At 40.7% G+C, this 16,162-nt stretch overlaps 2 protein-coding genes across 7 annotated transcripts; both read left to right on the top strand.

The window, feature by feature from the left end:
- The first annotated feature begins 1,098 nt into the window (after positions 1-1,098).
- On the top strand, positions 1,099-5,722 carry hmgxb4b (HMG box domain containing 4b). Of its 4 annotated transcripts, XM_042485817.2 has the most exons (9): positions 1,243-1,292; positions 1,792-1,886; positions 2,495-2,656; positions 3,180-3,219; positions 3,504-3,610; positions 3,760-3,810; positions 3,898-4,281; positions 4,982-5,104; positions 5,225-5,722. In XM_042485817.2, the coding sequence occupies exons 3-9, from the start codon at positions 2,495-2,497 to the stop codon at positions 5,267-5,269; spliced, it is 912 nt and encodes a 303-aa protein (XP_042341751.2). In that variant the 5' UTR covers positions 1,243-1,292; positions 1,792-1,886; the 3' UTR covers positions 5,270-5,722. The 4 variants fall into 4 exon arrangements, with proteins under 4 accessions (XP_042341750.2, XP_087931650.1, XP_042341751.2 ...); XM_042485816.2 differs by lacking the exons at positions 1,243-1,292; positions 1,792-1,886 and adding an exon at positions 1,099-1,233; XM_088075524.1 differs by lacking the exon at positions 1,792-1,886 and having other exon boundaries at positions 1,196-1,292.
- A 1,156-nt stretch (positions 5,723-6,878) lies between these two features.
- Positions 6,879-14,899, top strand: LOC121942684 (GTPase IMAP family member 8). Of its 3 annotated transcripts, none has more exons than XM_088075523.1 (8): positions 6,879-7,068; positions 7,952-8,286; positions 8,527-8,637; positions 10,310-10,432; positions 10,900-11,266; positions 11,388-11,447; positions 11,577-12,076; positions 12,203-14,899. In XM_088075523.1, the coding sequence occupies exons 2-8, from the start codon at positions 7,954-7,956 to the stop codon at positions 13,781-13,783; spliced, it is 3,075 nt and encodes a 1,024-aa protein (XP_087931649.1). In that variant the 5' UTR covers positions 6,879-7,068; positions 7,952-7,953; the 3' UTR covers positions 13,784-14,899. The 3 variants fall into 3 exon arrangements, with proteins under 3 accessions (XP_087931649.1, XP_042341897.2, XP_042341896.2); XM_042485962.2 differs by having other exon boundaries at positions 6,880-7,064; XM_042485963.2 differs by lacking the exon at positions 11,388-11,447 and having other exon boundaries at positions 6,879-7,064.
- Positions 14,900-16,162: the final 1,263 nt, after the last annotated feature.

Here is a 16,162-nt window from a genome sequence, read left to right as displayed (position 1 = left end):
GCTAGCAGAATATTGGAATAAATACTGAAAATGGGGTCCAAGGATAGGAGGTGTCATATGTTAAATACATAGTGAAGCCGTCTGAGGCAAATTTGTGATCTCTGGGCTAGAATTAAGCTTCCATTTCACTGGCATTGTATCTTGTATGATTTCATGCCACAAATTAAATTGATTTATAACATGCACATTATTTGTTTCAATTTAACTATTGCTACCAAATTATTTGTAACAACTCAATGTACAGTGAGGAACATGCAAAGAGGACAGAGACTGAGCCTATTGTATTTACAGAACAGTCAAAGATACATTTTTATGTTATTTATTTTATTTAAAAGGGACCATGTACAGTTTAAAACATAAATGTTACCATTTTATGCACCGTAGCAGATTATGACTTAAAGTAATTGGCATCTGCTGTCCCTAGGCAGGTCTTAACAAATATACAGCACGATGACATGATAATATAAAGTTGTACAAGAAGAAGAGAAAAAAAAAATCATAACATAAAACAGACAACGTTACCTAAAAGAACATTAAAAAAGCACATCACTTACAAAATACAGAATAAAATCCAGCATAAGAAAATGCTTGTCAAATTAAAAACAAGTTATAAAGTAGCCTATTAAGTGTAGTTGAGTCCACTTTCCGTGGGGAACAGGCTAAATTAACTGTCAAGTACTCTACTCTACATATTGTGTTTTTGGATCTAACATTACAAAAGTATCACCAGATACTGTAGCATTAAGATTTCCCTTAAATGGAAATAGTTCAAATCACAAAAGTAGCATGTAAAAGTATATGGACAGGGGTAAACGCATACTTGCGAAACATGCCATAAAATGTAATGATGCCTATTAAGGAAAGACATTTTATTTCAAATAAATTAATTATTTATGAATGAATTATCCCTGCTGAAGTATTAAAATACATTGTAAAAACATAATAATAATATATTAACGAAGAATAATTCTTCTCAAACTACAAATGTAAAAACATTTTTCGAGAGGATAATTTTATGTAACAAAAATAAGTCTAGAGATATAAAACATATTTTCGAAGTGAGAACATTATGTAATAGAAAATAAATCTCAGAGCTGCAGATAAACGTGCCTCCTCTTGATTAGCTGCAGGAAGACAAACTAATTGGTCATCTATTAAATCAGTTACGTAACTTCACTCGCTCCAGTCTTAACATGAGTCAGCAGGGAGACGGGGGAAGTTTGTCCACTAAACGTGAGTCAGCAGCTTTTCTTCACTCGGTTCAGCCCTGTGACCGACATGAGGCTGAGACCGTGAGTTTATCAGAGCCTTTAGGCGAAAGACATGGCCCACATTCACGGTGTTTATTAGAGGCGACATGTTAGCCCGCTGTTCACGCGACAAACCGGATATATCACACAGGCGTTAACGTTAGCTTTTAGCACAAACTTTGGCGTCTGTCGATGTAAGCTAACCTGGACACCTCGACGATAGACTTTAAACTTGTTTTATGGCGACACGTAGCTAGTTCACGGTTACAGCCTGACTTTAGCTCACAGCACAGTCAGGTTGTTTTCACTTGTAGATAAAAGCTGACTCGACCCGTCGGAGAGCTTTGGCTAATATTTGGGTTGAAGCAGACCCATTTCATTAAAGAGCCCATGTAGCTGGGTAGGCTAAACCTTTGGCCGCCAGTGTTTGTTTGTTTGGTACCACATGACGCCTCTGTTGTAGCAAACATTAATACAAGCTAGCGTTAAAAAAAAACACCTGAAAATAAAGCTCAGTGTTAATAATTCATTTACTTTGCAGCTTATAGCAGCTTCACACAGTCTGACCTAACGGAGCATATGAAGCCTTGTTTTTGGTCTGGCATTAATCTTGACGACAAAGTAAAATAGGATAAAGTAAGTATATAATAGTCATTTTCCATCATTTCTTTGCTATCATCAATAAACAGGAAAATAAAAGAGCAATATAATAAGGAAATGGCAAAAAAGCAAATAAAAATGAACAGGCTGATTGGCTGATTTTAAATTTTATGAATGTTGGAGGTATTGCACAGGTTAGCATATACTGATATTGCACCTGAGTAATTATTGTAAAGAATAACAAGTAAAAGCAAGATATACTTAATAGATAGGCTGAATGGTACAAAAGTACAAAAGTACAAAAGTGTTGAAATTGCACAGTTCCTATATACTGATTTTGACATATCGATACCACAATATTAATTCATACTATAACTGAATTACTTCTGTGTTAACACTTCATTCTTCCTTGCGATCATAGCTGGAATTCAGTTTGAATCAAAAAATCGATTCAGCCACTATGGAAATGTCAAAGTTTAAAGTCAAGTAGAATGTTTTGCCTCCAAATTAGAGGGTATAGGTTTTAAAGAATATAAATTAGTAGGCTAAGATGATACTGAGCCGGGGAACGTGGAGGCTTGGTAACGTAATTACACTCCCCTTCATTAATACTGCTGCGGTCCCTCTCATTCCTGACTGTGCAGATGGATGTTGAAGCAGGACCAGTGATTGCATGCAGCCAGAGAGAGAAGAAAAGATCCTACAAAGACCTGATGATGGATGTCGAGAAGCTGGAAGAGCCAAATTTGGCTTCTGAAGACTGCAACACCAATAAGCTTTACAATGTGGGCCCTGGGGCTGTGCTGGTATGGAAGTTAGTGGTTGTTAGAGGAACATTTGAGAAATTAAGCATTTCAAATTATCTGCAGCAGAGTATCAACACCTGTGATTAGACGTGTGACAAATAATGCATGTAATATGTTTCGATATAGTCCTTTTGCATATGTTTGTATGTTGTACTGGCATCAGTGTTGAGCTACGCTCTGCTGCAGTGTCAGGTGTATGCATAACTGCAGATACTTGAACCCTGAACTGTCCTGCTTTGTGGCACTGTGTTGCAGCCTTTTTCCAGTTTATGGCTTTGTGTGTAAACACATTTGGTACACACTGTTCCATTAAAACGCTCCATAAAACCCAGTGAAAATGACAGCTCTTGTAATTCAGTAATAATGAAAGTAATAAATAAATAAACACATGATATGATTGATTTAATGTAGATACCTGGAATTAGGTGTAAATGCCTTGCAGTGTAGTACATGTTTCAAAATGATTATGTTTTTATGTTGTGGTTCATTCTAACTCCCTGTGCTTATTCATCACTTTTTATAGGAACCAGAGGGCTCGATCAACAAAAAAAAGAAAAACTGTGGTAAGTGTGTATTCACCATATATTATTTGTTCTTTTGATATTCAATTTGAAATCCAAAATCAGTAAATTAAAAAACAATTTGTTATTTCATTATTTGTTTGTATCATGGATGCCGAAAAATAAATAGTGGTCTGTTTTTGGTACTTTGGATTTTATGGTCGGATCAATAATATGAAATGAGCCACAGGCTGAACCTGATGCTGAGCAAATTTCAGCTATTAACGCCATGATTAATCATGTGACCATTGTACAATGTTAATACATATCTACATGACATATTGCAGGTGATAGTGGAGTTGAGCCTGAGCTTTATGGACTCGAGTCCTCTAGCGTCCTCCCTGAATATCCAGTCTGTGTGCCACGAGACAGATGGGAAGAAAAAGGAGAAGAGGTGAGAGAACAGATGAGATTACACATAATTTACTCTGTCAGGTTGAGTTTATTTGTTGCTGTTTTAGATTATAAAACCTCATTTGAAGTGCCTGTTATCTCATCCCTTTCATTCTAACTCATGAGTAATGTGTAAACGCTCTCCTCCAGGACATCAAGTTGTTGCATTCATGTTGTACAGCAGAGGGCAGCATTGATCAGGTGACTGTTATCCTATATGTTCTTCAAAGTTTATTTCTGCTTTCACTTCTACTCATCGTTGTTTTTCAACCTTTCTGTTTCTCCCAGACGAGCCCAAGCTCCATGTCAGAGTACTGGGTGTATTTAGATAACCAGCACAACATGGCAGACTGTCCTGAAACCAGGACCATCACCCCTCCTGTCACTCCAGTCACCCAAAAGTCTTTTCCGTTCATACCTGTTCCAACTTCAGCGACGGCCATTGCTTCTACAGCGAGCTCTGTAGTTAACCCCATGATGCCCAGCCCCATGACTGACACCAGTAGTCCCATTAGTTCTATGTGCAGTCCCACTAGTTCAGCCTGGGACGCTCTCAGATCCACATCCAGGAGTCCTGGCTGCTGTGGCCAGGATCCTGTCAGTGCTGCAGCTCACTTACACCTGTTGGGGGAGTCCTTGTCCCTGATTGGACATCATCTTCAGGAGACAAGTGTGAGTAGATAGTGTCTTATTTAAGAACAAATACAAATACTGTGGAGATTAGTGAATACAGCTCACTTTTCAGTTATCAAGAGCTAACCAGACTGTATTACATTGGCACAATATTTTGTGTAGAAAATGTGAGGGGATTGAGCTGAAAAATGTTCCAAAACATTAAACTCATTTTAATGAGTAAAGAGTTCCAAAAGATACCTGTTGTTTTAATTTATTCATGTCAAAAGAATAAAACAGTTATTACTGTTCATTTGCTTTTGCATCGGTCTGCCAGGTGTGTTTTAGATCAAATTTGATCTACATACAGTGCAAACAAAAGTGCCAGACCAAGATGAAATTACATAAGTTTATATTGTGAACAGTCCCTGTAGGTGTTTGTGTTGGGTTTTGTGGCTCAAGTGACATTTAAGCATAAGGAGCAAAATTAGGAAACAGCAGTCTGTTTATTTCTGAAGGAGGTAAATACATTCATAGTTGTTCTCTCTTATACGTTTTTGAAAATAGTTAATTTCTTTTGTTATAGAAAAGGTCAAAAGGCATTTTGAAAGCTGTGAGATGTTGCTGTCCTAGAATTCAACTTATGACACAAATGTGTTTCCCTTGTTTGTCCACTATTACAGGATCAAGAAGTGCAGGGTTCATGTCGCCTGGAGAAAACATAAAGTGATGATAATTGCTTTTTTTTGTGACTCTGCAGAAAATGGTGAGCATGTCGAGTAGCCTGTCTCTGCTCTTGGACTCTCTGCTGTGCGCCCTGGGGCCTTTAATCTGCCTCACGACACAGATACCAGAGCTGAGGAGCTGCAATCAACACACACTGGTGAGATATGCAAACACTTAGCAGTGCGTACTCACCTCATGCTTCACACGCTGTTTAAATACATATACATGCTGATGAGTGAAAAGGAGGAAACACCTGTTTCTATTATTCTTTGCTAAGGCCTCCACACTGGAAAACATTGCTTATGTGATGCCTGGGTTGTGAGGGAAGATGAAGACCACACTCGCAGCACACTGCAGCTTTCAGCACCCTCTAACATTCTGAAAGACACTGTAGGACAGAGTACACCTGTAAAATAACTCCACAGTCTATTTTGTTAAAAGAATATTTGTTTGTATTATAAAAATATATTTATTTTATCACAAATATGTAAATTTACTTTAAAATATCTGGTTTTTTTTTTCTTTTATTAAGTGTTAAATTAAAAGACGCAAGTGAAGACAGAATTATGTAACTTTTTTTTAATGTCCAGATACCTTCTGTCTATCACTGGGTACATTAAAAGTGTCACTTTCTATTATTCTGCTTCACAGCGGAGCTTATCAGGCATCGCATAGATTTATCACATGGTCTCCTACATGTTCTTAGATTTGTCTCCTACATGTTTTTAGACCTATTCCCAAATATACAACATGGAATAAATACAAATTAAGTTAATTTTAAGGAAAATAACAGAAGCTTTGGCAACTCTGAATATAAATGTGACTGTATATGACCAGGGGTCTCAGAAGCCTCTATTGCATAACTAATCTTTTCAAATTTTGCTCACAATTTATGGGTTATGTGCATCCAAACCTGCATCACTGCAACGTAACCAATCAACTCACCTCAGGCTAAATATATGCTTAGAGGGTAATTTTGATTTTAAGTTTTACAAATTTTTAATTGACCACAGGTTGGCACCTAAAGGTCCTGTGTGTAGAATTCAGGTTAATGGAATACAATTTTCATAACAAAGTTTTCATTTGTGTATTATACACCTAAGCTAAGAATTGTTGTGTTTTTGTTGTTACTATATATGGAGCGTGTCTTCTTACACAGAGCCCACCACGGTGTTTCTACAGTAGCCGAACAAACCAAACGCCGGTTTTAGATTGGACCATACATGTTTTTGCGCCTGCCATCTTAGTTATTTCACATGCTTGGAATATGGGAGAAGTTTCTGGTGGTTGCAATCTGCAACATCACTGCTAGTTGCCTCAAAATCCGGCACACTAGACCTTCAGGTAATTACTTATGAAAAGTTATTGTAAGACACTTTTATAATGAGGTCTACTGACTGTCTCTAATTGCTGCAGCAATTCATTACCTTTTATTTGATTTTCTAAAAAAAAAATAATACAAACATCACCTTTAAAGAATTGAAACTTGAGGCTGCAAGGTTTTTTATAGGCTATGTAGGATGAAACAGCAAGCAACTATTCTGTGAATGCACATCAGTGTGACTCATTACAAAAGCAGAGTGAAGTTCCTCATCATTAGCTCTGACCTTGCATCTTCATCTTGCTGTATCGTTCTGTGACATGCCCTCAGTGCTGACAACGAGCAGCATTACAAAATATTTACAGGTATATTTTACCAGTCATCAGCCTTGGTTACCTTTGTTCTAAACCCCAAAGGACAGCTTATTTTAGGTCAACATTGATTTTTGACACTTCATGGGTGTGTTAGATTAAAGGTAGAATGATTCACATGTGCCTCAACATATACCTCCTCCGCCCCATCGTGGAATGCTTAACAGCCTGCAGACAAAGAAACCTGTTGTGCACGGAAGAAATATACTTATGAGTGTGTTCATGTGTGCATTCGTTCAAAATTGGGAGTGGTGAGACGGGTGCCTCCCTGAGACTGCAGATCCTACCTGCGTAGTCACATTTTAGTCGCTGACTGGGAGTCAACATGTACTGAAGCTGACTGGAGGAGAGCCATAATTCAGTGACTGCTGAACAAACAGAGGAGACGATACATGAACACAGCTGAAAAGTCCTCAAAGGATTGAGTAAGTATGTTTGTTATTGTTTGATTAATACATCTGTTTACCAAATGAAGTATTACTCATCTAATATTAAACTGGGAGTTTAACCGAAGTGATGCAGATTATTAGAGGTCATATAAATGTTTGTCAGTGTAATGTGAGCTTTGAATAGACAGAACAACTAGTCTGTCTAGTTTGACTCTTTACCTTCAGCATTAGTTTAACGCCAAGTTTTAATTTCACTTTCATGTTAAATATGTGCACACTTTACGAAATACTGCACTGTTTTTTGTTTCAAAGTGAACTTGAAATGCTGTTATGCTTAGTCCTTTTGATTGTGTTCAACATAAATGAATGTGTTTGGGACATATTTACATATCAGTCTACAAAGAAAAGTCCAGCCAGAATGTAGTTGGACAGGACTGGCAAGGTGTGGCGTTTCATGCACACTAAGTGAAAAGCAATGTAGTTAGCAAACTATTTTCAATTATCTTAGTTCTTGTGAACTCATGCACAACAGGTGAGAGGATAGAGTGAATATGTAGAGAGAAACATGATGCTAAAAGGAAACAAAATAATCTGTCTGTGTTTAAGGATTGCTCACAAACTACAATAATTGTACACATATCACAGATAAAACACGACAAAGTCATCACAGCTTTCTGTTTGTCTTTGTAAGTCATGATGTTAGATTAGATGATAAAACTTACACCCAAACCTGTCCAGTTCTGTTTTTCCAGTTTCATTTGCATGTGGTTTCATCTTCAAAAAGTCAACACGTATAAACACAGATTCTCACAACATGCTTTTGCTTTAGCTTGGTGGGTGTAGCTTCCTACTCAACAGTACATATTTGGCACTGAATTACATCCTGGTAATATAATTGACTCCCTCTTCTTCCTTTTTTACAGCAATGAGTGAAAACCTGAGAGGAGGCTACTATGGGTCCTCACTCCAAGAGCTGAGACTTCTTCTTTTGGGAAACATTGGATGTGGAAAGACGTCTTCAGCGGACACCATCCTGGAACAACTGTCCCCCGTCTCTCCCAGTGCCTCCAGGAGCTGTCAGCTGCGACAGGGCATCTCTGATGGCAGGAGTTTGACTGTGGTGGAGGCACCGAGATGGTACTGGACTGGTGGCAAGATGGAGGACAGTGTCAGGAGGGAGACGGAGCGAGCGATGACACTGTTAGCACAAGGCCCGCATGCCATTTTGCTGCTGGTGCCTGTTGGTCAATTCACAGAGGTTAGTTATAGTCTGAGTTTGCTGTTCCACCTGTGGTTTTGCTTTTGGCTTTATTTCTTCTTTACTCCTTTTGGTTGTTTCAAGTCAAAAATATTATTTTGATTTACATTCTTCTGTTACACAATATACAACATTAGTACAATGGTGGTATTTTTAGAGTCTTTATTATTAATCACAGTTGACACTGAAAGTCCAAATATATTAATTGTTTTTCACTTTTTCCTTCCATGGTGTTTTTAGATGGAGTGTCGTGTGCCTGCAGAGCTGGAGGAGGTGTTTGGTGAGGAGGCATTGGATCACACCCTGGTCCTGCTGACCTGTGGTGACTACTTGATGGGAAGAACCTTAGAGGTATTAGAGTTTTACACTAGATAAATTTCAAGTTTTCTTAATTTTTATAATGTATTAAGGGCTCAACACTAACTTTTAAAAGTAGTTGCTAGGCTGGCATTCAGGAATTGACTTTAGGTTGCCAAAATGTAGACACTATTGGGCTTCTGTGCTAGTCATGGATTGTCCATAACAAATACCCTGTTCGAGCATAGGCTGGTTCATAAGTGTACTTGGTAACAGAACACCTTAGGCCAAAAATCGATGATCGACTTGGTGGTTGTATCATCAGATCTACGACCGGATGTCTCAGACACATGGGTGAAGAGAGGAATAGTGCTTTCAACTGACTACCACCTGGTGATGAATTAGATCAGACAGATGGGGAGGCTGCAGGAAAGACCTGGTGAATCCAAGCGTGTAATGAGGAAGAACTGAAAATGACTAGCTGAGGCCCCTATTTGCATCTACTTTTAGAAGCATTTCTTGGGGATCTGGGTGAGGTCAGGGACATGGAATCCAAGTGGTCCATGTTCAAAGCCTCCACTGCGGTGGTGGCTGCCAGTAGTTGTGGTCCAAAGGTTGTCGTGCTTGTTGTGGGGCTGTCAGGCTGAAGAAGGAGCTGGGTTGGGCCAAGGGCCTCCTAAAACTCCGGACGGGTATTGGTTAGCCAGAAGGGCCACTGCTGTGGTGGTCGCCAAAGTAAAAAACCCAGGTGGGGTAGGAGTTCTGGGAAGCTATTGAGAAAGACTTTCAGTTGGCCTCAAGGGAGTTCCACCAAACTGTCAGACACCGCAGGAAGGGAAAGCAGGAAGTGTCTCAGGCTGTGTTCAGCAGAGGATGAGAACTGCTGACCCCAACTGGGGATGTCTTCGAACTATGATAAGAACACTTTGAGGAACTCCTGAATCAAGTCAACATGTCCTTAATGAAGGAGGCATAGTCCGAAGACTCGACAGAAGCCTCATTTATGTCCCCGAAGGAGTTTACAAAGTTTGTCAAAATACTCCTGTGCGGCAAGACGTGCTGTGAGATGCTGAAGGCTCTGGACATTGTTGGGCTGTCTTGGCGGACATGCCACAATAGCGTCATGTGGAGGTACGGTGCCTGTGGAGTAGCAGGCCAGGGGGGTGGTTCCCATTTTAAAAAAAGGGGGACCAGAGGATGTGCTCCAGTGATCGGGGTCTCACACTACTTAGCCTCTCTGAGAAAGTTTATCTCAGGGTGCTGAAATACTGTGATCGTTGCACCTCGTATTCAAGAGGAGAAATGTGGATTCTGTCTTGACCATGAAAGAGTGGACCAGCTTTTTAGATTTGCAAGGCTGGGAGGGGTTGTGGTAGTTTGCCCATCCAATCTACATATGTTTTGAGGACTTGGAGAAGGCTTATGACCACATATATAGTGGAATATACTGCGTGAATACAGGATGCCAGGGTTGTTGCTATGAGCTGTCTAAAAATGGCTGCAAGCGGCAACCTGGCAAATGTTACTGTTGAGCCCTGTGTATTGTATAGTCTTGTCCACACATCAAAACGCTGCAAGACAATTTGAGCTTTTGTATTTAATTTTTTAACAAGTTAAAGTGAACCATCTAATGTTTACTTCGAAAAATGGGAACTTGACTGATCAGCTGCTGTTTATGAGCAAGTTAGAGGCAACATCTTACAAGTTTTAAATTTGTTTTATACAGGAATACCTGCAGAAAGAACACCCAGGCCTGAGGCAGATGATTGAGCGCTGTGGGGGGAGGTACCATGTCCTCAATAATCGTCAGCGACATGACAGGGAGCAGGTCCGCGAGCTGCTGGAGAAGGTGAGACGTCAGCGTGGAGAGCGCACAGACATTTTGCAATGTGAATTCTAAGCAGCTTCACTGTTTTTATATTGATTATGGTGGTTATTTCACAATTTAGTCAGTGTGGCTGCTTAAAAACCCTTGAAATGGTACAGTAGATTTTGTGATTTTTGTGAAGCACTTTAAAGTGTTCAGAAAGTGAAATTTTCTTGCACACTGCACGTGGTAGAGCTTTGTTTTGTTTCGTCTGAGAATGTTACTGAGCGTGCATGTTTTTCCCAGCAACGCCCTGTTTCACTCTCACACACCCAGCCTTAGTCAAGACAGGTACTAATAATTACTGACTACATTTTAACCTCGGCTGACATGAGAACTGATTTCACAATTGAGATAAACTGCAGGCATTATGAAATGTGGCTCTGTAATTGTAAATGTGAGTATGGGTGACATTTCCTAAATGTACTGTTTATTTATTTATGTAACAGGTGGACAATTTGGTGCAGAGAAGTGGGGTATACCATATGAAATCAGTCCAGGAGAGAGAGCTGGACAGACGAGTGAAAGAGAGAAAGAGAGAACTTATGGAAAGCTACAGAGCACAAAAGGAGAAAAGAGAGACTTTCGCTTCAACGCACATCCCAAACACAGAGACACGGAGGAGTCTTGTTGAAGGAGAGGACTACAGCACCGCCTTGGAGAGGAGGGGGAGAGAGGAGAGGGATGAGATGGATGAAAGTATAAGTGTGAGGCAAAGATCTAACGGGCTTCATTCAACTCCAGCAACAGAGTGGTATTCAGAGTCGAATGAGGACAGGCAGGTGAAGAGGACGCCCAGTTTCAGACTAAATGCAGGTAAATGTATGCATGTTTGTACCCAATATTGTTCTACATCACATTGTCAGGAAAAAAAATACGAGTGGATAATAAATGTGAGTACAAAACAGGACTCTCATTTACTGTTTTTCCTCTGTAGATGGAGCTGTACTCTCACAAATGTCTGAGCTTAAATCGACTCCGAAAGTGGTCACTACTTGTGAGTCACAGGACCTCACTGTCTCATATTACTTACTTAGAAGCGCACTCATATGATGTTAGGTGTTTTAAAATTATTTGCCATTTTTTAAATTTCTTTTATTAAACTCCAAATTTCATCTGTTTTCAGTTCACCACAGAATGAACAGCTTTGAAGACAGATCCCCTGAGGCGTCTCCGACCTCTCCCTATTCGCCCGTCTTCACCTCTTCTTCCTCTTCACCAACCTTTGCTTCCTCTCCCACCTCATTCCCCTCATCCTCCTCTCCCAACTCAAACCCCTCATCCTCCTCTCCCAACTCAAACCCCTCATCCTCCTCTCCCAACTCAAACCCCTCATCCTCCTCTCCCAACTCAAATCCCTCATCCTCCTCTCCCAACTCAAACCCCTCATCCTCCACTCCCAACTCAAACCCCTCATCCTCCACTCCAACCTCATTCCCCTCATCCTACTCCTCTTCTTCATCCTCTCCGGAGTTGCGTCTGGTGCTGCTCGGACGATCTGGATCAGGGAAGAGCGCAGCTGGCAACAGCATACTGGGGAGGGAGGTGTTTGCATCATGCCCGGACAGCCTCACAGCGATCACTCAGGAGTGTGAGAAAAAGAAGACAGTGGTTGAGGGAAGACAGGTAGGTTATTAAGATGATATTTGCTTTTATGTCTTTATTTAACTTTCCACTCATCTGACACTATTTTCTGTCACAAACAAACATATCATGCTGATGTCACAACTCTTTCTCCTCTGTCTCCTGCAGGTGGCGGTGGTGGACACCCCAGACTGGTTCAATTCAGAGCAAACTCCAGATGAGGTGCGAGCTCAGATCTCCTCTTGCGTTGCTTTATCCAGTCCTGGCCCACACGCCTTTCTCATTTGCGTCCCCTTAGATCAGCCTGCAAAGACTGAGATGCAGGCTCTCAAGACCCTTGATGCTGTTTTTGGCCCAGAGGCGGTTCAGAACCACACTATACTCCTCTTTACATACGCAGATAAACTGAGGGAGAGTGGGAAGACAGGAAATAACAGTGTGGAGGCATACATCGCTGGTCAGCGGGGGGATTTGTTAAAGCTCGTGGAGAAATGCGGGGACAGGTTCCATGTGATGGAGACGGCAGGAGGTTGGAGGGAAAGGAAGAATGTGGCGGAGCTGCTAGAAAAGGTGGACCAGACAGTAAAGGAAAGCGGAGGACAGTTTTACTCCCATCCTGCTTTTCAAGAGGCGGAGAACAGAGTGAGGCAGAGACAGGTGGAGATAGCAAGGGAGAGAAAGGGAAAAAAACTACAGCAAGACAGACTGGCAGATGTTAGACAGCTCAACTCTGAAAGGCGGGTGCTTTATCCCTACATGCAGCCTGTGGCTGAGACAGAAGAGGAAGTGAGAGAGGATGAGATTGAGAGAACAAGGGATGAGGCAGAGATGAGTGTAAGAACAATGAATATTGAAAGCCTTCCTCCTATTACACACTCCACCTTGTCCCCTTCACTTCTTCGTTCCATTATGGAGAAAATGGGGTCCACTGCAAAGATGTTACCCCAGCTGTTGGCAGACAGCTCTGTTTTGGTCGGTGAGGGAGCAAAGAAGATGAAAGACAGTCCGATGTGGGGGACAGTCGGCAGCCAAGCAAAAAATGTCCAGAAGATGGTGGCTGATAGTGCTGTGTGGGGGAAGGTTGGAGCTGGTGCCGGACATGTGTCCAAACTAGTTGGAGATAGATGTCCCAAGGTAGTATTGGATGGTACTGCATGGGTGGGATCTGGAGCAAAGGCAGCAAGGGCTAGTCCAGTGTGGGGAAAAGTTGGTTCAGGGGCCAAAATAGTGGCTGAAAACTCCATGCGTGTCGGAGCTGGGCTTGGAACCGGGGCAAAAAATTTGGCGCAGAGTCCTATGTGGGAGAAAGTAGGATCTGGGGCCAAAACTGGAGCTAAACTGATGGCTGACAGCTCTGTGCGACTTGGAGCCGGAATTGGTGCCGGTGCAAAGAAGATGGCGCAGAGTCCAGTGTGGGGGCAGATTGGCTCTGGGGCCAAAGCAGGGGCCAAAAAGGTGGCTGAGAGCTCAGTGTGGGAGAAAATTGGGACAACTGCTAAAAAGGTGCCCAAGGTAGTCATAGGGGGCGCATTGCTGGGTCTGGTGCTTGGCGTGTTTTTGGGTGGTGCACTTGGCGGAGCTCTCGGGGCAGCTGCTGGGTCTGCGGTAACTGAGGTGGGCAGACGAAAATTAAGCAACAAAAACACGATAGAAAAGGCGGATGAAGCTGCAAAAAATGTGGAGAGAACAGTGAACGATGGCATAGACTCTCTGGTAAAACAAGGAGAGAAAGTACTGAAAACTGAATGAACGGCTGAATGGATTGTGTATATAAAAATGTATAACACATGTACAAACATTTAGTTGTGAATTAGCACCATCACAGTGTGCAATCCAAAAACAGCAGTTAATGTGTTCTTCATTTTTATTTTGACAGATGCTCAACATTTAAAACATGCACTTTTCATTAAGTCTTTCTTTCTGTCTACACTGATAGACCGCAAGTTACAGGATCTGTGAAATTATATTAACTATTTCATAAACATATTTAGGGGTATATATTGGCAGAAGTGAGATATTTTTCAATTTGTATGTTTACTGTAGTGCCTAATTGCCTATAAATAAGAATGGTTGTGTTTTCGTTACCTTAGTATGAGCAGTTTATATACAGGTTGCAGGTCCTTGTCTATGGAGTGTGCCATTTTGCACTGCTATATTTTTACAGTAGCCCAGAATAAATAAACCAAAGACTGGCATGTTTTCATGTGGACCATCATAATTAGCAGCCCCTCATCAATGAGCAGTGTCATAGAAACACTGATTTGTAAGGTGAAGCTGCTTTATTCTGTGTTTTTACCAATTTCAATCACCAGGTCTGTTTGCTTTTGAGAAGAAAAGACCTCTGTGGAACATTCAGCTCCCGATTAAAAACCGCCTGGACAATTAACACTTAAGGAATTTGAATCGGGAGAAGTTTCAGCTGGATGCAAACTGCCATCCTCATCGTTAGATGCCACTAAATCCCCCTAAATCTTACACACTGTTCTCTTAAATTTCCTTGCAGCAGCTTACGAATGAGGATGGGTGCGATTTTTGTTTTTTTTTTAAAGGGTGAATGTCACTCACACTAAGTGATATGTTCTAGATATGATTTTGACAAAAACAACAAAAGCTAAACTTGGCTAGATTTTTTTGTTTTGTTTTATTCGTGCAAATGACAAATATTTAGGTGTTTGTCCTTAATACTGTTTGCAAGATGTATCAAATTCTGTAAGAAAATGAAACATTTTTTAAACTATAATGTAATGTAATTTCCTGTTCATTTCTTTAATTTAAGTAGTACATTCTAGATTGCTTATTTTCTCCTACTAATACTGTGCTACAATTACTGCTAGTGTTTAATTAAAACAAAAAAGGAAGCATAAATGTGTGGTGTCTCTGGTTTGAGTTTTGCAATGCCACAAAATTTCATGACCTTTATTTTTTTTTTCACGGTTTTTGCATTTACAAAAGCTCACAACTTGCTGAACCTCTGCATTCAAAAGCTGTATCCTCATTATCAGCATGCTAAAACTGCAGGAGGACCAAGAACCTTCTAGCATGTCCTCTCCTCACATGGGACGTGCAGGTTTAGTCTGTACGTGACTGATGGACTAGAGCTACTGATATTTTCTGGTGCATGTGGGCGCAGCAAGAGAGGCACAACTGAGGGGTGGAGACAGGGACATTATCTCTGAGTCCCAGGCAGGCCAGCATCACCCTGCTTGGCCTCCTGTGTCAAAAAGAGGAGAAAAGGTTAACACCCCAGCAGTCCCAAGCAATATTATCAAGGTTTCTTTTTCTCTGACCTATATCATGCCTCATTGCAATTTTTAATATAAAATACTGCAAATCATAAAAAATGATGCATCAATAATAAAAATAACGCAAAATCCAATAGAGAAGGGAGCCGGGGCAACGCAAAAACTTCTGCAAAAAACAAAAAATCCTTGTAGCATTGTATAATCAGTGCATTCGCTTTTGTTTGTTTGTCAAATCTGCATGAATAAATCCAGCCAAATCTCCAATCTGGACACACCTTAACAGTCCTTTTTCATGGCACACATCATTAGCAGAAAAAGCCCAGGTGATACAAAGGTAGTTATCCATGGCTTACTTCCATCAAGTGTCCCAGTAAGCCAGCATGCACAATACCAGGACCCTGGAACTGGCTCACCTAAATGTAAGGAAGTCGTTATAGTGTTATCAATTATACCTGTGCTTTTCCTGCCATGACAAGCCAAATGTCTTGCTGTGGAAAAAGGTGTGACTGGTCTTTTGTGAATGTTGTGGCCTGTTCTTTAAATTTCTTTACGTTGCCACCTTAATAGGACTCCGCTTTCTGACTCGCACATTACAACAGTCCAATACATTTGGCTGATTTATTTATTATACTTCACACAAAATTACCAAAACATTGTCAAGTGAGGTCAAATACTGCTCTGTTGCCCCGTTTTGCACCAAATTTCCTACATGTTTACCAAACAAAACAGAGGTTGATTAATAAAAAAAGATCTAAAAATAATTGCTGTGAATATTAATTTGATATTGCTTTATATGTCACATTGTTCACATCACCACAGTAAAACAGAAGAGAATATAATTTGCGATCAACACTAAAAATGGCTCCAACAGTAAGAGTGTGCTGCA

This window comes from Plectropomus leopardus, chromosome 3 (genome assembly GCF_026936395.1).
Source record: "Plectropomus leopardus strain MGB_pleo_1.0 chromosome 3, ASM2693639v1, whole genome shotgun sequence".
NCBI lineage: Eukaryota > Metazoa > Chordata > Actinopteri > Perciformes > Serranidae > Plectropomus > Plectropomus leopardus.
This window is presented reverse-complemented; position numbering and strand designations above follow the sequence as displayed.

Coding starts and splice junctions, on each gene's coding strand:
- LOC121942684 (XM_088075523.1), top strand. CDS start 7,954: ATGAGTGAAAACCTGAGAGGAGGCTACTATGGGTCCTCACTCCAAGAG. Junction 10,433..10,899: donor TCCGCGAGCTGCTGGAGAAG/GTGAGACGTCAG, acceptor TTTATGTAACAG/GTGGACAATTTGGTGCAGAG. Junction 11,267..11,387: donor CAGTTTCAGACTAAATGCAG/GTAAATGTATGC, acceptor TTTCCTCTGTAG/ATGGAGCTGTACTCTCACAA.
- hmgxb4b (XM_042485816.2), top strand. CDS start 2,495: ATGGATGTTGAAGCAGGACCAGTGATTGCATGCAGCCAGAGAGAGAAG. Junction 2,657..3,179: donor TGGGCCCTGGGGCTGTGCTG/GTATGGAAGTTA, acceptor CACTTTTTATAG/GAACCAGAGGGCTCGATCAA. Junction 3,611..3,759: donor GGGAAGAAAAAGGAGAAGAG/GTGAGAGAACAG, acceptor GCTCTCCTCCAG/GACATCAAGTTGTTGCATTC.